This window comes from Chinchilla lanigera, unplaced genomic scaffold, assembly GCF_000276665.1.
Source record: "Chinchilla lanigera isolate Chin_1 unplaced genomic scaffold, ChiLan1.0 scaffold00088, whole genome shotgun sequence".
In the NCBI taxonomy this organism is placed as follows: domain Eukaryota; kingdom Metazoa; phylum Chordata; class Mammalia; order Rodentia; family Chinchillidae; genus Chinchilla; species Chinchilla lanigera.
In genome coordinates, this window is record NW_004955489.1 from 2,410,202 (window position 1) to 2,436,275 (window position 26,074).

General features: G+C 48.0%; 1 protein-coding gene across 11 annotated transcripts in view; it reads left to right on the plus strand.

The window, feature by feature from the left end:
• The window catches only part of Irf6 (interferon regulatory factor 6), a 29,957-nt gene extending 5,429 nt beyond the window's left edge, over window positions 1-24,528 (plus strand). Inside the window, exons 2-11 of one of the 11 annotated variants that reach the window (XM_013504473.1) lie at window positions 5,724-5,823; window positions 8,958-9,010; window positions 10,356-10,492; window positions 11,021-11,210; window positions 16,024-16,228; window positions 17,198-17,326; window positions 20,982-21,140; window positions 21,996-22,388; window positions 23,226-23,344; window positions 24,037-24,528. In XM_013504473.1, coding sequence (XP_013359927.1) covers window positions 11,037-11,210; window positions 16,024-16,228; window positions 17,198-17,326; window positions 20,982-21,140; window positions 21,996-22,388; window positions 23,226-23,344; window positions 24,037-24,261 — 1,404 coding nt within the window. In that variant the 5' untranslated portion in view covers window positions 5,724-5,823; window positions 8,958-9,010; window positions 10,356-10,492; window positions 11,021-11,036 and the 3' untranslated portion in view covers window positions 24,262-24,528. Of the gene's footprint in view, window positions 1-5,494; window positions 5,824-6,008; window positions 6,218-8,957; window positions 9,011-10,355; window positions 10,493-11,020; window positions 11,211-16,023; window positions 16,229-17,197; window positions 17,327-20,981; window positions 21,141-21,995; window positions 22,389-23,225; window positions 23,345-24,036 lie in introns of those variants that run through there. The other 10 variants (XM_013504474.1, XM_005404525.2, XM_005404528.2 and 7 more) reach the window with 10 other exon arrangements.
• Window positions 24,529-26,074: the final 1,546 nt, after the last annotated feature.

Below are 26,074 nucleotides of genomic sequence, written 5' to 3' on the forward strand. Positions count from 1 at the left end.
CTTTGCAGCAGTGTCCCTGAGGTCGGGTGTGGGCTGCATGGAGAGAAGAGTCCTGCAGCCCAGCGATGAAGAGGCGGAGCTGCTCCTGGGCTACAGAACCTGTCACTTACACTCTTTCCTTTGTCCCTCAGTGAGCCACATCCCAAGGGAATTGCTCAGTAGGCACGGAGACCCATACTTGGGCCTGGCTCCCAGTCCACTCAACAGAAACATGCTTCTCAGTCTCTCTGCCTCCAAAATAAATACACAGGAACACAGGTCTAAATTTCACAGCTTTTTGTTAGGTGAATACCAGGCACCTAAACTGTGCCACATCCTTGCTAAAGATGGGGGTGCAGGTGGAGAATACAGGAGTGGAGAAAAATAACATTTGCCGAGGCCTGTGGCTGTCTTATTTATTTCATTTAATCATCTTGTCAGTCCTGTGAGAGGCAGTAATCTCGTTTAGGAGGTGCCTAACTCAAGGTCTGGATAGCTCCTGCGATTAGGAAACTAGGGAAGGGAGATTTGCAACAAACCTGGACTCATTCCAAAGCTCAGTTTGGTGTTTGGAGGGTCTCAGTGCCACGTGTAGAATTTCATCACAAGGGTAGGCATTGTTGGAAGGCGAAGGTGTTTGGGGCATCTGTTCAGCTCCTTCATGAGTGCGGCTGCTTCTTCCATTTTTAAAGTAATGATAAAAGTATTTGAATAAATATTATGTATATTTGCTTTACAAATCACATAGTACCAAAAGCTTTACAACCAAAACGTCAGCTCTTCCCACTTCCTATTTTTGCTCAAATAACATTTTTTTTGGTACTGGGAGTTGAACTCTACCTTGTGCTTGCCAGGCAGGTGCTGTGCCACTGAGCTACATCCCTGGCCCTCAAATAGCATTTTATCTCCTACCATTGTTGAAATCTCTCATCCATTCTTATCATCCCTCCCATACTTTTTATCTTCCTATAACCTTGTGGATCCATACATACTTTTAATTCCCTCACTGTCATAATACTGTGGTGAACTGGGGAAGAGTAGAAGCTAAACACATTTGCCAATCTGTTATGTTAAACAGGAGCCTACTTCTTGCCCTGCTGCTCCCCTAGAAAGTTCTGTGAACACACATGCCTTTTTGGCGGGGAGGGTGTGTGCCGGCGATGGAACCCAGGGAGAAGTGAGCTGCATCTGCAGCTCTTTTATTGCATTTTGAGACAAGGGCTTTCTAAATTGCCCTTGTGATCCTCCTGCTTCAGACTCCCAAGTAGCTGGCATTATAGGTGTGCACCACCATTCCCACCTCCAACCTCAGTTTTTGGAAGTCACCAAATGCTCCAGTGTTCATTTAGCTCACAGTGAGCCTGGCACTGTGCTGGGAGCTCCTGACCTACAAGGGCTCCCTTCGGTGAGCCCGCAGGGACTTTCCCGATGCCTGGAGAGGGTGGTTTCCCCGGAGGAGACAGGCGGGGACAGTAGCGCAGGCGGCCCCACACACAGGCTCCTCCACCATTGCCTTCAGATCGACTCGCTCTTTTCAAAGCAGTGTAGGAGCACGGGGAAGGTTGTTCGTGCTGATCAGGAAGCCAAAATCACACCACTGGGCAGTTCCCACAGGGCAGCACCTCTGAATCAGAACCACGAGCTGTCCCGCTTGTGGTGGTTGAAGTTCCTTGTTCAGCTCTTTGGTCTGCAGAGCCAGGGGAAATCTCCCCTAGCAGGATGAGCAGGGAAGTGGACTCTCACAGACTTGCACCAAAGGAGAGGAACAGTGGACAGATGTCCCAGGGAAGCTTCCTTCCAAGCGAGGGACTCAGCCCTGATTCTCCTCTCACCCTCCCACACAGACCCAACTTTGGAATAGAGAGAGCTGCTTACTAGTGCGCAGCTGGCTTCAAGGATAAAAAGAAAGTTGAACACTCAGGGGGGGTATTCTCCTGGAGCCCAAGCCCAAGCCTCTGCTCTGTGGCTGGGGTTGGAAGCAAGGCTCATTTCCATACTTATTTCTGTTGCCGGCCTGCTGCAGCTCTCTGCCATCTCCCTGGTTTCAGGATTTGTAGCATATTCTAGGATGCAGTCCACATGGGATAAGAGGGCAGAGGGAGGGATGGTAAGAGAACAAAACCAATGTATATTACTCTAGCCCGTGGTTTAGGCAATGTGTGTTAGGTTCATCTGTAGCCCTGTACCTTGAAATATTTGGATAAGCCAGGTGTGGTGTGATCCCAGCACTCAGGAGGCTGAAGCAGGAGGATCACTGCAAGTTTGAGGTCAGCCTGTGCTACACAGTGAGTTTAAAACCAGCTGGAACTGCATAGCAGTTTTTGAGACCTTGTCTCAAAAACAAAACCACTGCCACCACCCTAAATTGGATAGAGGCAGAGATAAACCAGGGCCAACAAAGGATTTGGGGTAGACTTGATGGGCCTGAGTTCCTTTAAGAGAGCCCAGAATTGGCTGGTTGTGGTGGCACAAGTCTGCATTCCTGGAACTCTGGGTGGTTGAGGCAGGAGGATTACAAGTGTGAGTCCATACTGGTCAACTTAGTGATGTAGCAAGACTCTGTCTTAAAATAAAAAAAATTAAAATGGGCTATGGTTGTAGCTTAGTAGGAAAGCCCTGGGTTCAATCCCCATACCAGCATACACACACACACACACACACATACACACACACACACACACACACACACACACGGGGCAGTGGGGAGAAAGAGAGGCAGAGAGAGGGAAAGATTGGCTTGTTTAGCTTGATGTCCACCCTCTTTAGCAAGTCCACCAGACTGCTGCCCAGCCTCAGCAACTCCTTGCTCTCCCAACTCCAGGAAGGCTGAAGCTGAGCGCTTACTGGAGAGAGCCCTTGGGCGGGTGCCCAGTTACCACGCCTTCTGTTCTGCCAAGGGTAGGATTGGAGTCTCAGGGCTTCTAGTCTCCTGTCTGATGCTATAGAACGTAAAGTCCTGCGGAAAGAGACTCCTTTCCACAAAATCAGAGCCGCCAAGGTGAACCCCATCCATCCTCCCTCCCGGGCGGTGAATCAGGGCCTGGTGCTGACACGCACATCCCACTGCCTGAAACTCACACTCACAAGTGAGTCAACAATGCCCAACCTGAGTAGCAAACAGAGGGAAAATGACAGGAGCATCACAGGCCCAAGTCACACTGGGAGTGTCTGAACCCCAAAGGACCAGATTCCTCACAAGGTGTTTTGTCCCTAGACCAAGCAGATGAGGCACAGTCACAAGCAAAGAAGACTTCAGCGTGGGCTTCTGCCAGGTCTCCTCACAGGGAGTCAGGAATTCCTTGTCTGCACCTTCACTGCTCCTGCTTTCTCCCCTTCATCAATTATTGAGCAGAGTGTTTACTCCATGTAATCGTGACAATACCTGGATTCGTGGTGATTTTTTTTTAAAGTAGTTGACAACCAGAATAATGTCACTCAGGATAGACTCTTGCTGGGACAACAAGCCTGGGCCGCCTGATCAGGGTCCAAGTGGAAAGGGCCCTGGGTTTGAGACTTAGTCTTGGTCTTGTGGCTACGTTGCTCTGTGGCTTTGAGTAAATCACAGGACCTCTCTGGGATCTCAACTTTCTCACTTATAAAAAAGGGGAATTTGAATGCAGGTGTCACATGATTAAGGAAATGTGTGAGTCCATGGAGCGGGGAGTGTCCTGAATGTACTGTGTGGATGCCCTCTTCCTGGGCAGCTGGAACTACCAGCCTGGGTGCACAGAGCACAGGGCTCCAAGAGATGCTGCTGGACTTCAATGAAATCTGTAGGAATTTAAAATTTTCTGTGAGTCAAACAAACATCTCTAAGCCAGTTTTGCCCCTGGATCAGAATATCTAAAAGGACTCTCCAAGTTTGAACTTTCCTGATTCTGAAATTCGAGCTTTCTAAAGCTGATCCTTCAGAATTCACATTAGTCACTGGAATTTCCACTGGTGCAAAAGTGAGTGCCTGTGTGAGGGGGCTCACGCTTGTGTGCCACTTTCGGCTTCCCCCCAGATGACACTGTCCTGGTGGTATTCCCCCAGCCCGCCTCCCCCCCACCTGGACTGTTTGCTTGGTCTCAGCTGCCCAGCCTGGGCCAGATGGAGGATGCTGCTTACTTAGTGAGCTCATCAGCAATAAAGACGGGGCTGGCTGGAGAGTGAGCCCCTCCCTGGAGTGAAGGGAAGAGTGGCCCAGGGTAGTGGTTGGGCCTGAAGCTGGCCGAGTCAGGCCTCAGGACACCCTGCCTTCCCCGGCCTCTGCTGGCTGCATCCCAATGCTGAGTTGGGGCCAAGAACAAGTCCAGTTATCACGAATCTGAGTCTCTCAAATCACGTTATTTTACTGGGGCTGTCATAACAATGTACCACAGACAAGCGGGCTTAAACACCAGACAGGTATCTTCTCATCATTCTGAAGCTAAGGTCTGAGGGCTGTGGGCAAGGAGCTATTCCAACATCTCTCCCCTCGACGTGTGTTCGGCATCTTCTCACTGGCTCTTAGCATCATATTTCTGCTACGCATGTCTACCTCCATGTCCAAATCTCTTGTTTTATTTTATTTATTTATTTAAAGATGGGGTCTCACTATGTAGTCCAGGCTGGCCTTGAACTCATAGTGACCCTCTGGCCTCAGCCTCCTAGTGCTGGGATTACAGGCATGTGTCACCACAGCTGGCCTCTCTTTCTTTTATAAGGACCCTACTTACTGAGTTAGGGCCCACCCTACTGTGCTCCTTGCAGCTTGACTGTCTCTGTAATGACCTTGTCTCCCAGTATGCTCTCATTCTCAGATCCTGGAGGTTAGGACTTCACACATGGAACTTTTGAGGGCTGGGGACATAATTCAACCCCGACCACCATTCCTCCACGGTTTCTCCCTCATTACTTAAGCATGGAAGCCCAAACACTGCCCATGCCCCATCTCCCCTGACCGCTTGAGGGTTTGAGGGTGGGGGATGTGGTGGCGCACAGCTCCCAGTACACATGTGTTCTATGTGGAGGGGAAGAGGAGGACGGTTCACCAAGCATGTTCAGGTAAGATGGATTCACGTAATATTGCATGTGGACTTCACGTAATAACAAAGGATGCCCTGTTACATGGGGGCACTGTCTACATGGTACTTTTGATCCCTAAGAATTATACTGCCAGCACTTGGTAGGTGCTCCAAGCATGTATATGCAGCGACTTATCGAACCCCCACAAGGGAATGTCATTCTGCAGATAAGGAACCGAGGCCCAGGAGCTCTGCTGTTCCTGTCTGAGTTGGGGATTGAACCGCAATCGTTGCCTACAGGAGCAATGCTTTCAATCACTACCAGACAGTGATTAGAAAGGGCAGGGAGCCGGGCGTGGTGCCGCACGCCTGTAACCCCAGCACTCGGGAGGCTGAGGCAGGAGGATCCTTGCGAGTTCGAGACCAGCCTGGGCTACAAAGTAAGCTCAAGGCCAGCCTGAACTGCACAGTGAGACCCTGTCTCAAAAAGAAGACAAAAAAAAAAAAAAAGAAAAGAAAAAAGAAAGGTCCGGGAGCATTGTTCTCATTGAATGGACTAGAGCAGTGAAGCCCAGAAGCAAGGTACTGTGGCTTACCCAGGGTCCCCAGGGTAAGGGGCAAAGTCAAGGCAGAATTCCAATTCCGGATTCCACAGGGACAGAACCTAGGCCTCAAGCTCCCTCGTAGTCAAATGCGCGACCGAAGGCCAACTCGGAATCTCAAACCCTATTGTGCTTAACTGTCCCCAAACTTCAGGGTAATTGTGCGGCGTGAAGGTGGGGAGGCGCCCTCTCAAATTAGATTTGACCTCCCAGTCGCCTCCAGTTCCCAGGACCACCAGCCCCGAGGCGTAAAGGTGAGGCCAGAGTCTGGGACTTCTCTTGGCCGGGTGGTAGCGGGTGAGTAGGGTGGGGTGGGGCGGGGGCGGGGCGGGGCTGGGTGGCCGTGGAACGCGGAGTATCCTATTTCTCACCACCGGCCAATCCCGAATGCCAGGGGCGTGTCCACACCTGGGGGCGGGGCCAGCCGCGAGCGGCGGCGGCGTCCTGGGGCGCGGCGATGACGTGACTCCGCTCACCTGGGCCGGGCAGGTACGGGCTGTGCGAGGCCGGGCGCACAGTCCGCAGTCCCCACCTGGGCTGAGCCGGCGCTGCGGGGCCCAGCCGTCGAGGGGCGCGGTGGCGATCGTGATTTTTTGCTGTGGACTTGCTTTGGAGGGACGTCCGCTTCTAGTAGCCAGCCCAGGAAAGGTGGGTACGCCAGTTTTGGAGAGGACCTGGAGAGAGGGGGGACTCCGCAGCAGGTAGGGGACGGGTTCACCGCAGCCTGTGGGTGGGCGCCTTGCTTGGCCCGCCGGGGTGCCTGTCACCCTCCTCCAGGTGACTCCGGGCGGTTCCAGTCCCCAGCACTGGCCCCTCCCGAGCGCGCGCCGAGGTCCCTCTTCGTCTCCCGTCGATCGGGACTTGACTGTGCTGCCCGTCGGAGAGGGCAGGGGCGCGCCGTCCTCCCCGAGTCCTAACCCAGCGCGCTGGCCTGCGGCCCCTGAGTCCCAGGAGAGCCAGGCCCGCCCCCTTGGTCTTCGTTGGCGTTGGGGGATAGCGGTGGTGCGGGCGACCCGGCTGTCTGCCCGGTTGTTTGTCTTCCTTGCGTTTGTTTAGCATGGCCAGGCCTCTGGTCCTGGGCTTCGGAGACACCCTGGATTTCCCGGTAGCCAAACGGGGTGTCGGGAGGGTGGCGCCAGGCGGCTGCTCTGCGAGGCTCTCGCTGCCTGAAGGGGCTGAGATGGGGAGAGCTCCCGTCTGGCCGGAAGGCGCCTGGGGTGCCTGGCTGTAGTGGGAGCCCGAGTGCTGGTAAAGGGGTCCCCTGGCCCGACCCTGCCTCTTGGTGTGTATCAAGGGAGGAAGCTAGAGTGAGGGGGGAGCACTGCGCTGGGACAGGGCTGGGGCAGCGTGGGCTTGGGTGTGTTTTAACAGTGACAGCACCAAGACCTGTGCCTCCCTCCCTCAGGGAGGAAGGCTGTGGGGAGTGTGGCTGGAGCCCCAGGTTTACCCCGAAGCAGGGCTGGACCTAGTAGAGGGAAGGATAAGAGCTCAGGGTGGCATTTCAATTCCTTCAGGAAGGAGGGAAAGCACAGGACTGTCCTTAAAACTCGCCTGCAAGAAATGGCATCTCCGTCTTAATCTGAGCAAAACCTCTGGGCACAACCCAATCTTAGCTGTGTATGTCCTCCAGGCCACTGGGCAGGGGCTGTGAAGGGGTGGGGGTGGGCTGTGTGTAGAGGACCCTCCATGGCTCCAGGGTGTGGGAGAGGACAGTGCCCTGGGGAGGCTCAGTGTCCCCGCTCCGTGGTCACGGTGAGGGCAGTGGACGGGTGGCAATTTTGTCTTTTGCATGGTTAAATAGCTTGTAGAGACCTAGGTCTTGAATTTTGCTGTGATGGCAGATGGTTGAGAGGGGAGAGTGTCTAGGAAGACAGCTCTGGGCTGGGCGTGGTGGCACATGCCTCTAATCCCAGCATTTGAGAGAGAATGAGGCAGAAAGATCTCTGTGAGTTTGAGGCCAGCGTGGAATGCATAAGGAGACCTTATCTCAAAAATAATAACAAGAAGGAGAGGTCTTGTTAGATGTGTTTTCGTGTGGAGCTCATTCTCTCTTCTCCCCACTTGGTTGGTTCTCCGTGGGGTTTTGGTTGTTGTTTTTGCTTTGTTCTCTTGTGTGTGGAAGATGGGAAGGATGTGGACAGGACGGTGCCGTGGCCAGATGTGGTCCAGTGCAATGTGACTCTCAGTGTTGGATCCAGGACCCAGGTAACACATACATTTTTCTGTGCCACAGTTGACCCAGCTGTAATGTGGAGATAACGCCACTTCAAGGATCCTGAGGCTGGAATTAGACACATCAAATAAGAGTACATACAAAACTGAAAAGTCTGTGCAGAGCTGGGCATGGTGGCGCACGCCTGTAATCCCAGTACTCAGGAGGCTGAGGCAGGAGGATTGTTGCAAGTTTGAGGCCAGCCTGGGCTACCAAGTGAATTCAAGACTAGCCTGAACTGCATAGTGAGACCCTATCTCAAAAAGACCAAAAAAAAAAAAAAAAAAAACTTGTGCAAATATGAAGGCTTTTTTTTTTTTTGAGACCTGCTCTTACTTTGTAGCCCAGGCTGGCCTCAAACTCACAGCAGTCTTCCTGCCTCAGCCTCTCAAGAGCTGGGAGCACAGGCATGTGCCACCATGCACAGCAAGGATTGTTATTATCATACTTCAACTGTTACTGTCCTGTGCTTGAAAACTACTGCTTACATTTTTTTTTTTTTTTTTTTTGTCTTTTTGAGACAGCGTCTCACTATGCAGTTCAGGCTGGCCTTGAGCTCACTTTGTAGCTCAGGCTGGTCTGGAACTGGCAAGGATCCTCCTGCCTCAGCCTCTGGAGTGCCAGAATTACAGGCATGTACCACCACATCCGGCTACTGCTTACATTTTTAAAGACCATTGTAAACTGAAACATTGCAGGGCATGGTGGAGCATGCCTGTAGTCTCAGCACTCTGGAGGCTGAAGCAAGAGGATCCCTGTGAGTTTGAGGCTAGCCTGGAAGTACATAATGAATTCAAGGCCAGTGAACAGCATAGCAAGACCTTATCTCAGAAAAACAAACAAGCAAAAAACTGTAGGGAAATGTAAATCATATAGGAAAGTCATAAGCCTGTCCCCAGGTAACCACTTCGAGTGTGTTGCAGTGGTGTATTCCATGTAGCGTGTATGAGCACTTGTGCAGCAATATGGTTACAAAGTAGAGATACTCTACACAGTCTGTGTTGTATGCAGCATCCTCCCTTCCCCCAACTTAATACTGTAAACATTTCCTCAAGTCTAATAAAAATTCTCAATAATGGCTGTGTGCTATTGCAGCCTGTGGATATGACTTAATGACCCATTACCCTCTCCATCATTTTGGCTGTTTTTGATTTTTTCCTTTGTGCTTGTTTTAAGAGTCTTGGTAACCAAATGGCCGGTGGGGAGACCTTGGCTCACTTCCAGAAATGGTAAGGGTTTGCAGGGAGGGGACGGCTGGGTCTCCCTGCCTAGGTGGGACTGCTTGTGTGTAGGCCCATCGTGGGGGACACTGAGAGCCTGTGGCTCAGATCTCAGTCCCTGATCTCTATGGGTGGCTGCTCCTCTTCATCCTCCTCACTGGTGCTGTAGCCTGGCTGCCTCAGTTTTTTCTTGATGTGCTGGAGATCAGCTCCAGGTCCCTGATCAGTCAAGAGGTGCATGTTGCATGTCTGACAGGCCCAGGCACAGGGCTTATCAGTATTGCCGTAGAAATTCTAAAAATCTCTTACTCAGTTGATCAGTTGCAGTCCTTTTCCCCATTTTTTCTTCCCTTGCCCCACCCCCGTTCTGTGGGGTTAGGGCCTGGCGAAGACAGAACTTGCCCTCAGGGGAACATGTAGTCCCTCCTCACAAGGTGCACATGTACACGTGGTTTCGGGGATTCATAGGCTACCCCTTAAAACACCCTGAGCAAGGTGCAGAACTGGGGCGTTTGGGAACTTCAGGCCGAGCTCATCTCCCTGAGAGCCAGGCTCCCAAGGGGAAGGTTTCAGTTGCAGGACTTGATAATTGGGTCAAAAGGCTCAAGTGAGAGCAGTTCCTGCCTTGTTCTTAAAGTGCCAGTGGTGGAGTTGGGTTTGGGTTCTTCACGTTTGTTGGGAGTCTGGCTGGGGAGAGAAAGAGGGTCACCCTGGGTTGAGTTGCTCTGAGTGGCCACCTTCAGCTGACTCAACTGGTTTGGTTTCAAAGCTGTGATTCAGGAGAGGATCTTTCTGGTGTGCAGTAACTGCTCAGCGGGGTTTGAGCAGTTCCACAGTGGTTTTCATCCAGAGGAGACAGCTGATGAAAACGCTGAGCTTCGGTGTTCAGTGACTAACACAGTGCTTGGCACACGGTAGCTGGGGAACAAATATTTGTCAGATGACTGTTAATTTCCCAGGCATCCATTTATCTCATCTTAAGTAAAAACAAAGCAAGACACCGAGGAGTCCAAACACAGTATCCCAGGCACACAGTGCGGTGCGCTGGCTTTCTCCTTCAGGCGTCCAATCTGGGCAGGTCTTTGTTTTTGGCTGTGAGTACCAGCTCCCATCTGCTGTTATCTGCTTTGCTCGTGTAGTTTTATGAGAATCAATTGCAGACTTTACCCGGGCTGGCGCCTGTAACCAATCAGTCCACCCAGCCAATGTGGGCTGATAAACAGACCCAGTGAGGGGGCTGGCCTAGCCAGGAGGGCTTGACTTATGAGTGTAATAGGAACTCCAGGGCTAGATTATTACAGGCTTTTTGTAGCTGGAAAGTACTCCCAGAGCAATGGTCTCTACCATTCTCCAGGCTTCTGGACCCTGGTTTCTGTGGTAACCTGCTAGGCCCCTTCTTCTTGGCGTAGAGTCTTCCGGTGGCCAACAGGAAGGAAAGCAGACTCAGCCCGGCTGATCGGCTCCCAGTGGACAAACTGCCTGCTCCCCCAGGTAAGCGAGGACTTTGTACCTGTCGCCCAGCTACTTCCCTCCTCACAATGGTGTAGCTTCTTACCGAGACATTCCCTCTCACTTTCGGTTTTCCTGTTTGAAATGATGGCCTGCTTCAGCTTCTCACCGGATCCTTGCTGTTTCCATAGCTCTTGCCTTCCCTCTCCGAGGCAAGGCTGAAAGGGGCCCTCACCTTCTCTTCCAAAGCCTTTGCTACTTCAGGAAGGACCATTCCAGCGGGGATGAAATCACCTTTTTATTTTCCTGCTTCAGGATTGAAATAGAAGAAATGTGATCTACCTGCATGATAAGTCTGATTTGGCTAGAGCATGAAGTATAAATGGCTTTGGAATAAGAATCAAAAGAACCTTTTAACCTCTTTTTTTTCTTTCTCGCTTGGCAGGGTTTATTCCCATATTTAGTTTCTTTGCTGCAATCTAGTGAAACCGTAGCTCTAGCACACAGGAGCAGTGGCTGGGACAAGTTCCCGGTGGCTGGCCTAATTCTCTTGCTCTGCCCACTTCTCAGCCCTTGGCCCCAGACCATGGCCCTCCATCCCCGCAGAGTCCGGCTGAAGCCCTGGCTGGTGGCCCAGGTGGACAGTGGTCTCTACCCTGGGCTCATCTGGCTGCACCGTGACTCCAAGCGCTTCCAGATACCCTGGAAACACGCCACCCGGCACAGCCCCCAGCAGGAAGAGGAGAACACCATTTTTAAGGTAAACGACTTTCTACCATCTGAGTTGAAATTTTTCCCAGCTTTCTCAGACCTTTCTAGGTTTGTTTGCTCCATCTGTTTTGGCACGGGGAATATAGTAAATCCAAAACTGATGAAACAGAATGTTTAGGGTGGAGGCACCCCAATTTAGCAGGTGTATTATAATAATTCCTCTTCTTGCCGGGCATGGTGGTGCGTGCCTGTAATTCCAGCACTGGGGAGGTTGAGGTGGGAGGATTGTTGCAAGTTCGAGACCAGCCTGGGCTACAAAGTGAGCTCATGGCCAGCCTGAACTGCATAGCGAGACCCTGTCTCAAAAAAAAAGACAAACAAATAATAATTCCTCTTCTTGGGATGTTCCTGTGATGCTTGAAGCCCTCTGTTCATTTGCACTGGTTGGAGGTTCTCAGTTCATGTCCCCGAGGATCTGATGTGGGATCAGCTAAACTGCAAGTGGTTGTAGTGATGCGATTGCTGGCACCCTATCAAGGGTTGGCCCTGACTCTTCCTTTTCATGCCTTCATTCAGGACTCTTGCCTTGGAGATGGTGCTTGGCCCAGGGATGGCTGTACAGGGTGGGACGGAACCCTAGGGTCTTAGCAGGCTCCTGACATAGCCTGGGAGAGGATGTAGAGGACCCATAGCAAGTTGTTCTTGTGATAGTAAAATTTTTCCCCCTATTTGTAAATTCTGCTTAAAAATTAAAGGTGATTTAAGTAAGGATTTTAATTCTTTAAGTACGTTTTCTTTCGTTTCTGTTTTTCCTTGTCTCAGTTCTGGGGATTGAATCCAGGGTCTTTGCACCAAGCTTATCCCTAGTCCTTTTAAAAAATTATTTACTTATTTGTTTTTCTTTTGTGTGTGTGTTTCTTTCTTCTTTTCTTTTACTATTAGTTATTTTGTGACAGGGTATTGCTAAGCTGCTAATTTGCCCAGGTTGGGCTTGAACTTGTGATCCTTTCAACTCTGCCTCCCATAAGTTAGCACTATGCCAACTTTTAAATTTTTTTTTTATTTTGGCTTTTTTCCTTCATTCTCTTTGTGGTACCCGCACTGAACTCAGGGCCTGATACTTGCAAAGTAAGCACTCTACCACTGTGTTTCATCCCCAGCCCAAATTATGTTTTCTTAAGTAGAATACAGCTCTGTTGTGATAGTTACTTTATTAGCTGAAAACAGACTTAATCACATAGCATCTCACAGAATTTCAGTGAATTAAAGCTTGACTTCAAACGGAAGTGACGAGCAGTTGTTGAGGGAAGGGGTTCCGTCCTCATGGTTGTAATTCCAGAAGCTGCCTTCACTCCAGACCCACTTCTCCCCGAGAGTCTCTTCCATCCTAGGAATAGCTTTATTTCTTTCATCCCCAGCATACAGAGAAGTGAGCTTGTCCTTTTCATCCCTGACTATAAGCTGGAAGGTGGAAATGCGGCCCAGTCATGACTGTGGGCCTCTCAAGAGTGATGCCCCAGGTTCTTTCTGCAGTAGGACCAGAAAAGGGCTCGAGGAGTGGCTTATAGCAGTGTTCCACACCCGACTCAGCTATGTCTGGTGTAAAGAGCAGGGACAGCAAAAGCTGACCTGTGGGTACCTAGAAAAAGTGAGAATGGGAGCTCTTGGTTTAGATATAAATAACAGGCATTAAGGAAAATCTGTAACCCAGTTTTCGAGTTGGTGTCAAGCAGGTGGGGGGGCCTTGAACTGGAACAGGGCTTGCTGTTGAAGGTCCTGGTTGGCTATGCAGAAGAGGCAGGTTTCCTGAAAGCCCCACTCATAAGGGTGCTTGGTTGGGACTTGAGGAAAGCTTCAGGGAGGCCGCTTTGCTTTATTTTACCACCATATCTGTTTGTTGAATGCTCAGCGGGGGCCTGGGGAGGTCAGGAGAACGGTAAGGGTATTTTTCCAGATCCAAGCTTTGATAGCCCTTGGCAAGCTGTGCAGTTGGGGCACTAACAACCAATGAGGGCCTGTGCGCATGACCTCATTGAATTCTCACGGTAACCCTGTGAGTGAGGCTGCGCCCTCGTGTTGTACATGCAAAAACCCTCAGCAGGGCTACGTCACTTGTCAAAAATCACAGAGCCATTAAACGCTGGGTCTAGGATTTCAACTCATGTCTTCTTGGTCCCCTACCCTGCTTCACGCCATCATACTGCCCATTCTGACTCTGACCAGGAGTTGGATTAAATCCTGCCACCATTGATTATGTGTGTGGTCCTGAACAAGGCCTGTCATGCTCCAGTTTCCTGTTTAGTAAATGCGATGAAACCTGTCTTGCCGGCCTCCCAGAATTATGGTGAGAAGCAAGTGGAATCCAGTATAAGAAGGGACTTGTAAAGCACCATAAAACTGCGGAGATGATTCCATTTTAGGAAGAGAAATAGGGACCTGTGCAGTGAGCAGTCTCTGAAACAGTGCTCAGACCGGGTTTCAGCGAGTAATGTTCCGAAGTCGCGATGGTTGCCATGTGGCACCTTGAAGGCATCCTCCCTTGAGCCTGAAGTTCCATCCCTGACGGTGGCCCCTCCACTGCATCAGCCCGAGGTCCTCAGCAGCATCTGAGTGGGTGGTGAGCAGGAAACTGTGATCCTGCGTTCATCTGGCCGCTGTCCACAGAGAAGCAGGATTCTGGGAATCACCGAAATTCTAAAACCTCTGCCGAAATTGGCACAGCCCAAGTTGGCTGGGTGGGGCTGGAGTGAGCGTGAACAGAGGGTCAAAGCCTCCCAGACACTAGGGGCCCATGGAGTTGGAACCCCCCTGAGGGGCCCATGGAGGTCAGATGCAATGGTAGAAATTAGGCTCCCTCAGGCCCGCCAAGCCACCTAGGGCAGCATGGCCTTGTCAGAGTTCTGCATTCCATACCACAAGGCACATGGAGGAGCCCAAGTCAGAGGAGCTGGTTAGAGGAAGTGGGGCTGATTTGGGGCAGGTGGAGGATTAGATCAGCTCTGTAAAGAATCTCCCTCATAACCACGAGGCTCTAGAGAGAGGAGAGATCTCAGGATAGGGTAGAAGACTGAATTTCAGCTTGAGGAAGAAGTCTGGACAGAAGCAGAGATAGGGAGTGGGTTTGGACTAGTGGTATGCTCTGCTGATTTTTTGAAAAGTTAGTGGGTGCTTCCTGCCTTGGGTTTTTCCTAGTCACATCTATTTTTCTGTGTTTAATGTGTCACACTCCAGAGGATGCTTAGTGATCAGAGAGTTTGTTAACAACCGGTGAGGGATGGTATCCTGTGCGTAGAAACATACAAGGCATGAACAAAAGATACAAAAAAGGTTTAAATTTAAAAACCTTTTCACAGTAAAAGTTATATTGCCATTAATCCCTCTCTAAATATATTCCATTGCTTTGATCACACTTATCCCATCATTCCTGCCACTTTCTGAAGCAGTTCTGGAAGTCTGTTTCTTGAGCATCTTTACAAAGTTTGATCAAAAATACAGTGAATGCTGCTGCTGAGTACCACGTAATGGAAAGGCAGGCTTGTAAAAACACTAAGGTGTGTCCGCATTTACTTTAGTCACTAGATCTGGTACTAGGCAACTTCTAGCTTTTCTCCAAAGTCAGAATGACTATGAAGGGTAAATGTTTTGAATTGGTTCAGAACACTGAGTTAGCCACAGCTGTGCCACAGAGACACTCACAAAAGAGGACTTCCAGAACTGCTTTGGAGAGCGGCAAGAATGATGGGAGAAGTGTGTTTAAACTAGGGAAGCATATTTTGAGGGAGATTAATATCAATGTGTCTTTTTTTGTAGTAAATTGGAAAAATTAAACTCACTATATACTTTGATCACACCATATTAATTGTACATGCCTGTTAGTCCTGGAAGTAGGCATAGGTTTTCTACTCCTTGTTCTGTCCCTGGGAAACATGGCCTGTAGCACAAACAGCCTGGATTTGCCCCCCTCTTTCCGGGAGGTTGCTCGTTCCCCCTGTGTGGAGGCAGTGCTCTGAGTTCCCATATCTGGAAACCAAGGAGGGGTCTCAGTGGTTGTAGACTGTGCCATCAGCCACTCATGTGGCTGACAGAAAGATGCTTCTAGTGAAGTAGGAGTTTGAGGAATAGGGAAAGGAGGGGAGCCTGGTTTAACAGGACCTGAGGCTCTCAGCCAGAGGGCAAGCTGGATGCCCATCTTCCTTGTTATTTTGTTTTTGTTTTTGCTTTTTTAGTCAGGGTCTTGCTATGTAGTTCAAGCTGGCTTTAAACTCGCTATATAGCCCCAGGTTGGCCTGCAAGCAGCAATCTTCTTGCCTCAGGCTCCTGAGTGCTGGGATTACATGTATGCGCCAACATACCCAGCTCTTGTCTTTCTAAAGGCGCTGGGTCTCTACAGTTATACCTGCATCATATTGAAGATGCAGCCAAGGACCAGTGGGCCAAACTTTTTATATCATCTGCCATTCCCCTTTGTAATATTTATTGTTGTATAAGCAACTCATGTCAAAAACGTTAAAAGGAAGAAAGACTGCCTGAAGTCCTGCCATCCAGGAGCAAGTTGATACATATTTGCTCCAGACTTTACTTTCAAGCCTTTAGTGCAGTAGTGCTGTCCTGACAGGTTCTGGCAGGAAGGCTGGAGATAAGGCTCCTCCTTTTAAGGAATTGTGTTTGCACACAACTTAATTTCCCTTTGGCCCTGCCTTGCCTGGTCCTAAGGGCAGCCTTGCCTGCTGTATTCTCTGCATGGTGGAGTAAAGACTGGGGCACCTGTGCAGGTGTGGGGTGTCTGTATGAAGGGGGTGAGTGCATGCTGCAGAGGGGTGCTGGGCAGTAGTAGGCACTCACTGTGGCTTCCTGTTCCTCAGGCCTGGGCTGTAGAGACCGGCAAGTATCAGGAAGGAGTGGATGACCCTGACCCAGCTAAATGGAAGGCTCAGCTCCGCTGTGCTCTCAACAAGAGCCGGGAATTCAACCTGATGTATGACGGCACCAAGGAGGTGCCTATGAATCCAGTGAAGATTTACCAAGTGTGTGACATCCCCCAGCCCCAGGGCTCGATCATTAACCCAGGTGAGGCCCCAGTGTAGGAAGAGAGTGGCCCATATGCCAGACTCTGGCCTGGGCACTAAAAGAGATAGTAAAATTGAAAACAATTTTCAATTTGTGTCAAAGTTCAAGACTGGTAAAGTAAGAAAGCCTTTGCCTAAGATCCAGAGAGAACATGATTTAAGCTCAGTACCATCTTGTTCCTCTAGAGGAATGGTTTTTACCTGGATTGCTTAAAGCATGAAAAGGTAGAGGAAGTCTAGAGTTCTGCCGTAAAAATAACCTCTCCTGGGATGTGAGGGGCTGGTGGTTTTGGAGGAGAATGAATTAGAAGTCTAAACTTGGCTCCTCTCACTTCGTTTGTGGGATTTGAACTGAGCCATTGGGCCTCTTGAGCCTGTTCTTCAATTCTAGAATGGGAGATCTCATCTTTCCTGCCTGTTTCAAAGGCTGTTGTTGGAATCAATGAACATGATCTGTGAGAGCTATGAGGTGCTTTGGAAATGTTGAATGAGTGATCATTCATTTTGAAGGATACTTTTGTTAAGAGACTACCACCCAATCCTGTTTACTCAATGCTGAGGGAATCCTAAGAGCCAGACAGTTGGAATGTGGAGTCCCACAAATCCAGTGAGGCTCCCCATGAGGCAGGAGTCTGTGCTTCGTAATAAGTACCCAAGGGTGAAAAGCTATTGTCTTCAACTCCAAAAAGAGATGCTGCCACACAAGAAGCTAACATACAGCTATGCCGATGTGTGGAGAGTTCCAGGAGAAGGGAGTGGGGTTTGCAGTCCTTGGCAGAGGAAGAGAAGAAAGCGTGCATCCGGGCTCCACAGGGGAGCTGGAACTAGGAGTTAGTCACCCTGAATTTCCTCTGTTTTTGCCAGAGCTTTGAGGGTACAGACTGACCCTGGGGAGCCTCTGTGCTGGCGGGGGTTGGTCAGCTGCTGTGCGGGCGGCCCCCTTTAGCTGCTCAGCTTGTGTCTCGCGTAGGGTCCACAGGCTCTGCTCCCTGGGATGAGAAGGATAATGATGTGGATGAGGAAGACGAGGACGATGAGCTCGATCAGTCGCAGCACCATGTTCCCATCCAAGACACCTTCCCCTTCCTGAATATCAATGGTGAGTAGGTGGTGGGCAGCACACAGGGACAAAGGCGACGGAAGTGGCTTTGACCTCAGAACCGCTGCCCTCAGCCGTCTCTGCCCTGGGCGCAGTGGTCAAGCCCTGTGGCCAGATTGCTGGTCTGTCAGGAAGCAGGAGTCACAGACAAGGGTTGTTTGCTGATGTGGTTCCTGCAGCCCAGTGGGGTGGGTTTTAGGCTTCTAGAGAATGTCTACTTTTATTTTTATTTATTTATTTATTCAGTTTTTTTGAGACAGGGTCTGGCTATGTAGCTTAGGCTAGTCTCAAGCTTATGGTGATCCTCCTGCCTCAGCCTCCCGAGTGCTGGGATTACAGGTGTGCATCACCGTGCTGAGAATGTCTAATTTTATTTTATTTTATTTATTTATTTTTTTTTTGGTTTTTCTCCGGTACCAGGAACCGAACTCACGACCTTGCACTTGCCAGGCAGGCGCTTTGCCGCTGAGCTAAATCCCCAGCCCCTAGAATGTCTAATTTTAAAAAGTGAATTTAAAAAAAGAAAGAATTTAAATTCATTCCAAATCCTACATATAAATATATCAGTGGTTATTAAATTCTGCCAATTTCTTTCTGTGCATATGTCATTTTATGAATTGTAGGCAAACCTCCAGTATTTTCCTTGGTGTAAATTGTGTATTGCTTCTTTAACAGGGACCACTCTACTTAGGATGTACCATGAGAAACTTGTGATTTCTATGGCCACTAATGCTAGGCTGTAATAGCATTTATCTACAAAAAACTTCTTTTATGGACCTTTGGCTTCAGCTTCCCAGGAAGGATGAACTGAGAGGTTAGAAGGCCACAGTGTGGCAGCAGGTACTCGGTCTCCTGCTGCCTACTCTGATTAATTTTCAAATGCAAGTTGAATTGCTATTCTGTACCATCTTCACATCACCTGTCACTGAGATACTATTCAAATGACCTGCCTCCAGGTCAGCAGCCTTTCTCTATCTTTTTAGTATCACCTGGGGACTGTGAGTTCTATGAGCTAACGTGCCACTTAGAAAGCCACATATACCAGGATGCTTTCTTTAGGATTTGGGGGGACCCTGTGGTAGGAGAGGAATCAGGAAATTGCCCTTATTATCTGCCCACTGACCCTCTTTATCCTGCCATTTACATCTTTGCAGCCAAGTAATGGGTAGAGAAAAATTTCATGTAGATCTTCTAGGTCAATATTGCTATATGCTGTATCCCTCTTAGTGACATTTTAAGAGTACATATCCAGAAACGTAAGATCCTTTCCCAAATTCTTGGTTGATTTACTCTGCTATTCTTATCCCTTGAAAGGATGTAACTTATTTCCAAGACATCCTACTTTCCTAGTTCTGTTCATATTGTGTTAAATGTAATGTGTGTGCTTGTGTTTTGGGCTGCCTTGGATCCTTTGTGGAAAGCTGTGGAATAATGGTAAAGATGAAAGTGTAAAACGGATATACCGATTTAACCGGGCTTGAACCCAAAGGGTCAACAAAACAGTAACTTCTGTGATTTCAGATCCTTTGGGGCAGGAGAAAAACAAGTATTAAAGAATAGACACCTGAGAGGTGAGAGTAGGAAGGGAGATCTATAGACTCTGGAGCAAGTGAACTTAGATAGGAGCGGGGAAATAGAATTAGGGTTTTCACCATTTTTAAAGACACTTTAGTGGAATATTTTTGAATGAATAATACTTTGACATGGTTTAAAATTCATAATGGAGCCAGGTATGGTGGTGCACGCCTGTAATCTCAGCACTCTGGAGGGTGAGGCAGGAGGATTGCCACAAGTTTTGAGTCCAGCCTGGGCTGCACAGTGAGTTCAAGGCCAGCCTGAGCTACATAGTGAGACCCTGTCTCTAAAAAAAGAAAAAATCATAATGGTACAAGAAAGGAATCTGTAGAAAGGTTTTCTTGCCATCCTGTCTCTGAATCTTCCAGTTCTTTCCCTGGAGACAGATCTTTCTAGGATCTTGAGTGTCTTCCAGACCTATTATGCATATAAATATATTTCTAATGATTTATGAATTATTCTTATAATTTTATTATTTTTAATGAATATTTACAATTACCTATTACATTATTTTTGTTTTTTTTGAGTCAAGGCCTGGCTAGTTTAGGCTGGTCTTGAACTCACTGTGCATCCCAGGCTGGACTCAAACTCATGGCGATCCTCCTGTCTCAGCCTCCCAAGTGCTGGGATTACTGGTGTATGTCACTATACCTACACTGTTTTTATAACTTTAAGAAAGACTCTGCAAGATAGGAAAAAAAATTTTTTTGGTCTCTTTTTTTTTTTTGAGACAAGGCCTTGCTATGTAGCTTTGGCTGATCTTGATCACTTTATAGCCCAGGCTGGCTTCAAACTTGCAGTGATCTGACTGCTGGGATTAAAGGCCAGAAAAAAATGTTATTTGCACTACTGGAATGTATGTTTTTGTGTCTGTCTACCCCTCCCTCTCCAACGAACACAATCAAGCTCAGTGCAGTCAGCACATATTAGCTTCTCACTAAATACATTAATAATTTTTAGGAAGGTGAATTTCTTTCTTTTCGTCTTTTTGAGACAGGGTCTTGCTAAGCAGTTCAGGCTGGCCTTGAGCTCACTTTGTAGCCCAGGCTGGTCTTGAACTTGCAATAATTCTCCTGCCTCAGCCTCCTGAGTGCTGGGATTACAGGTGTGCGCCACCATACCCGACTGAGGAAGGTGAATTTCAAGAATTATTATCAGAAAAATAACTGAAACATAAATGCTAAAGGGCCTGCAATGTTGAGATTTATGTGAAGCCTTAGAAGGCATGTAGTCTAGTCTCATTATGAATCAGAAGGGCAACCAAGGGTGACCTGAATGCCAGTTGAAAGGTGGCGTAAATCAGAAGGGCAACTCACCTTATTTATTTTTGCAGGGAAGTGCTGCTTTTATTTTTTATATAAATTTTTATTAATATATGTTTTCAGTATGTAATGATGACGTTCACTGTAGAGTTGGTACATATATGTAACACATCTTTTTTCACCCCCTTCTCTTCCCCTCTCACCTCCCCTCTCCATCTCTCGGTCCCTTCCCTTTTACAAAAGATCTGTCATCCTTCTTCCTATCATGTCTTTTATTTCGCTCTTGAACTTATCTATACTTGGGTTTTTCATATGAAAGAAACCATGAGATTTTTAAGCTTGTGAGTCTGATTTATTTCCCTTAACATTATGGTCTCATGGGGACCCATTTTCCTACAGATGACTCAGATGACACAGTTGTTTTAATAGAATTTCTATACATTCATACTTACTTGAGCAAATTAGTTAATTCCATGGAGCTCACTTCAGGAGGCAACCAGCTCCTATTCAGTTACTGGGGCCAATTTCCTTAGGGAAGTACCTCTCCCTTGTGCCTTTCTAATTTAACTCTGAGAGAAAGCTCAGCTGTCTCTGTGTTCATTTTAGCAAACAAGCTTTAAGCTATGAGCTTATGCATGAAATGATAGGATTGAGAAGCAGAAGCAGGGGACCACTGGGAGTTACGGGGACCTACGTGGGGTGACTGCAGTGGGTCACGTTTCGGTGTTTGACTCTATTGACCTGCTGGTTCCCAGAGCCTCCAAAGGGTGATGAACATACTCGCGGCCCTGTCGCTCACACTCATGCTTGTGTTCTAGGTTCTCCAATGGCGCCAGCCAGTGTGGGCAACTGCAGTGTGGGCAACTGCAGCCCTGAAGCAGTGTGGCCCAAAACAGAACCTCTGGAGATGGAAGTTCCCCAGGCACCCATCCAGCCCTTTTATAGCTCTCCAGAGCTGTGGATCAGCTCTCTCCCAAGTAAGTGAGCCTTGATCTTTCTGGCTGGGTCTCATTTCCTGTTCCAGTGCCTTTCCTGTCACGCTGCCTCTGTTACCTTGCTATGTGTAGAATAGCTGCCTGTCCGCTGGTGCCGCTGTGCCTGCTTCCAGACTGCTGGATGAGTCACAGGGAGTGAAACAACATCGCCTGGACATGTTTGCCAGGGGGTGCTCTGATTGGCTGGGACTCCATGCTACTCAACCCTGCAGTAGGCAGGAGGTCTGGGCCTGAGTCTGGCTAGCGGACTTAGTGACAAGGCCAGTTGTGGGACAGGGAGGTTGAAGGCCACAGATTTGGCTAACAAGGCTCTTGAGTTTGAGGAGTGCTAGGGCCTCTTGCTGAACTTGGCACACATTTATGTTAATGAAGTGTCGGTGTTATTGCCCTGATCTTCGCAGGCTGCACCTGCTGCCCTGATGGAACGGACGTGCCATGACTCTCGCAAAGATGGCTTCATAGTTCTCGTTCCTCTAGTTTCTTGAAATAACAACCAAAAATGAGATGCAGACCAGTTACTTTAGTGTCTAGCTCCTTCTAATGCCTGTTGACACAGAGATTCAGTCAGAATGGCAGGGGACATCAGGACCCAGCTCTTTGCTAGGTGAAATTCCAGCCCTTAAGGGAGAACAGAAATGGTATCAAAGGGCATTAGCCTTTGCCCCTGCAGCTTGTGGATGAATATTCCGGGATACAATGATGCTTCCCCTTATTGTAGGAATTGTAACTATGGCAGAGCCCTTCCTTTGTGCCATCTGAAAGGTGGCTTGATCTTGATGGACTTGCATGGAATCTTAGGGATGGATGGGAGTCTCACTGTCATCTCTCACCTTGTAGTGACTGACCTGGATATCAAGTTTCAGTACCGTGGGAAGGAGTACGGGCAGACCATGACAGTGAGCAACCCCCAGGGCTGTCGGCTCTTCTATGGGGACCTGGGTCCCATGCCTGACCAGGAGGAGCTCTTTGGTCCCGTTAGCCTGGAGCAGGTCAAGTTCCCAGGGCCAGAGCATATCACCAATGAAAAGCAGAAGCTGTTTACCAGCAAGCTACTGGACGTCATGGACAGAGGACTGATCCTGGAGGTCAGCGGTCATGCCATTTATGCCATCAGGCTGTGCCAGTGCAAGGTGTACTGGTCAGGGCCATGTGCCCCATCACTTGTTGCCCCCAACCTGATTGAGAGACAAAAGAAGGTCAAGCTCTTTTGTCTAGAAACATTCCTGAGTGGTGAGTCTTTTATTATAAGGTTGATGATGGAATTACTTTCTGGAAGTTGATCTTCCTCTATCCTTCTCTTATGCCTCCTTCCTTTTCTGGCTCAGCAAAGACCTTAACCACAAAATTTCTTTTGGAAGAGGTCAAGGGAGCTGAGGACTTTGGTTCTAAAAAATGAAAGCGACCTAGGCAATGAAGAAAGGAGAAGCTATTTTGCTGCTTGTCACTCCTTCGGTGGCAGAAGAGCATGAGAATCTTATAATTACCCTTATACATTATCAACTTATCTTTTTTTTTTTTTTTGGTCTTTTTGAGACAGGGTCTCACTATGCAGTTCAGGCTGGCCTTGAGCTCACTTTGTAGCCCAGGCAGGTCTCAAACTCACAATGATCCGCCTGCCTCAGCCTCTCGAGTGCTGGGATTGCAGGCGTGTGCCACCACGCCCGACTGTGTCAGCTTATCTTTAACTGGAGTCACTGTCATATTTGGCAAAGCATGCATTTTTTCTTCTGGGAGATATTTGAATGGTGAATTCAAGCAGACAGTTTCAGGGAGAGCATTGAGATTTGGATTCTACAGTATGGTTTGAATGCCAAGTTTAGAATAGTCTTATTTTCCAGCTATGACGAATATGTTCTATATTAATGCTGTTCAGTGTGGTAGCTACAAGCCACATGTGGTTATTGAGCAAGTAAGTGCGACTGATCTAAGCAAGTAATTATTTAATTTTAATTGATTTAAAATTAAGAGACACAAGTGACTGTTGCACCAGACAGTATGTAAAATGGTATTTACTGAATGGGTATGAAATGAAGCATGGTATCAAACTTATTCTTCCACTCTCTGCAGACCTCATTGCCCACCAGAAGGGACAGATAGAGAAGCAGCCACCATTTGAGATCTATTTGTGCTTTGGGGAGGAATGGCCAGATGGTAAGCCCTTGGAAAGGAAGCTCATCTTGGTTCAGGTGAGGAATAAGGACATGTTAACAACTTTTTTTTTGTCAGTGCTTTAGCCCCAGGTCCGGTTGAGTCTTGACTGAGCATCCACCAGTCTGTGCTTATTTTAATTCTATCAGATAGGGTAGCAGGCTTAAGTTTTGTACAGTAGGACTCAGCTCGAGAATGTGAGGTCTTTAAAATGGGTGGCTGATATATTTATTTATTTATTTGTCTTTTTGAGACAGGGTCTCACTATGTGGTTCAGGCTGGCCTTGAGCTCACTTTGTAGCCCAGGCTGGTCTCAAACTTGCAAAGATCCTCCTGCTTCAGCCTCCTGAGTACTGGGATTACAGGCGTGTATCACCACGCCCAGACTTGACTTGGTTTAAGAATGTAATTTTATTGTAGGGATGGCAGCAAGGGGTTGGATCTCAGAGTTAGGCAATGAAGCAGGCAAAAATGACACTTGGTTAAAAGTCTTAACAAGTGAGCAGTCTTTTTGGGGGGTATGCGATATGATGCTATATATAGATTCTTTACATTCTGTTGAACTAACTTCTACAGTGAACATTGGCAGGATGGTCTGAAGAGAGGAGTGTACGTAGACATTACAGTGGGGCTTTCCCAGAGACCTATTGATTCTTTCAATCTTGGGTCTCTCTTGCTATTTAAAACTACTTTTTCCTCAGTGGATACTCATGTGCTGTGTCTTGAACAGGTTGTTCCCGTGGTGGCTCGGATGATCTATGAGATGTTTTCTGGTGATTTTGCACGCTCCTTTGACAGTGGCAGTGTCCGCCTGCAGATCTCGACTCCAGACATCAAAGATAACATTGTCACTCAGCTGAAGCAGCTGTACCGCATCCTCCAAACTCAGGAAAGCTGGCAGCCCATGCAGCCCACCCCCAACATGCAACTGCCTCCTGCCCTGCCTACCCAGTGATTGCAAACACCTTTCTCCCCTCCTCCTCCTCTTGTCCCCCCATATTGTATATATGGTTTTTTTTTTTTTTTTTTTTTTTTTTTTTTCAGATTTTACCGGCTTTTAAATCTCTTTCCTGTAACAATGTTAGAAGTCCCTAACTCCAAATGTGCCTAGCTTTTAAAGTTGATTTAATTTATGGAAAATCGCCATAATTTCCTTTCCTTTTCTTTCTTTTTGAGACAGGGTCTTGCTATGCGGTTCAGGCTGGCCTTGAACTCACTATGTACCCCAGGCTGGCCTCAATTCTCGGTGATCCTCTTTCCTCAGCCTCCCAAGTGCTGGAATTACAGGCGTGTATCCTCTTCTCTTTTAAACCTTCTGATGGTAGTAAGATGTACTAAGAGGACATTAGGTTTGGTAGTTTTGACACCAGGGTACTAACTACAGCTTTTCTCCTGCGTGACCTTCAGCAAGTCATTTAAGTTCTGGGCTTCAACCTTATTACTTGTAAATACATAAAGATTGGAATAATGCCCAAATTTCATTCAGTTTTAAAGCCTTGATTTGATTACTTCATTCTATTTTGTTCCCAAACTGCCTGGAACAGAACCTTTTTGCATTGTTCTTGTACTGATTTTTTTCTTGTTTTCATTAAAGTTCCCTCAAGCCTGATTTGTCCAGGATTGAGCTTTGTTTGACCTGTTCTGCTAGTATAGTAAACTGGCTCCCTGACGGGGGAAGAAAGAGGGAGAGAAGCTGACCTGTTGCCTAGGAACCAAACTTGATATCTAAATAGAAATGGGTGCCAAAGTCTGAAAGTCACCCGACCTGTGAAGTAGAGAGCTCATAAATTGAGCTTCTAGAGGCAAACCAGTGACACGGGAAGCCCAGAGATTGAGTTGAAAGAAGCGGGTTGTCGGGGTCTACCTTGTGTCACTCAAACACCACCTTGTACATGCGGCAGGTGAGCACGTGAACCCGTGTGGGACTTCTGAGTCAGGTGCTGCCTTTTTGTTTTTTGTGTTTTATTTGAGGAAGATCTGGAGGTGAGCAGGGCTTGTGGGATACACTCCTCTGGCTACAAAAAGGACAGTTCATGTTTGGAGACCTTCAGGAGTCTTCCTGTCATTTGGAATTTTGCAGTTGGGTGTGTTACAGCGAGGATAAGGTAGGGCTGGGCGGAAAGGTCCACTGAGCGGAAACCTGCTCCTCCTGTGCGAGGTCCCAGGTCTGGCTGCAGCTGTGGAGGTGAAGCATGGTGTCGAGCTCAGCAGCCGCACGCGCCTCAGACTCCTCTGAATCTGAAACTTTCTCAGCTCCTAACTGCGCTCCCCCAGTGAAATTACACATACCTTAAACTCAGACCAAAATTGAAAACAAGATGTTGATCTCTGGTTATGGCACCCTCCCCTCCTGAACACTCATGTCTGTCAGGTTCTCTGGTGAAATTCATGTGTGGGCTGGGACCATAACCAACCACCTACTTTTCAAATAACTGAATGTAGGGCTAGCTTTCTCTAAAAATAAAAGCTGAACTAATCAAACGTGACAGTGGGCCTTATTTACTTAAAATGTGTAACCATGGGCTTTAGGGACTCTTCGAGACTTAGTGGAATCTGCTATTATTAAAGCATGACCATGCAGAAGATTGAATCTATACCCATATCTCTCACCAGGTACTATGCTAAAATCAACCTGTATCAAAGATTTAAATATTAAAACAGAATCTGCTGGAAGATAAAATAGGTACAGTAAGACTTCTCTGAACAGAACCATAGTTGCACAAGAAATAACATAAAAAATAAACAAGTGGGATTATATCAAGTTAAAA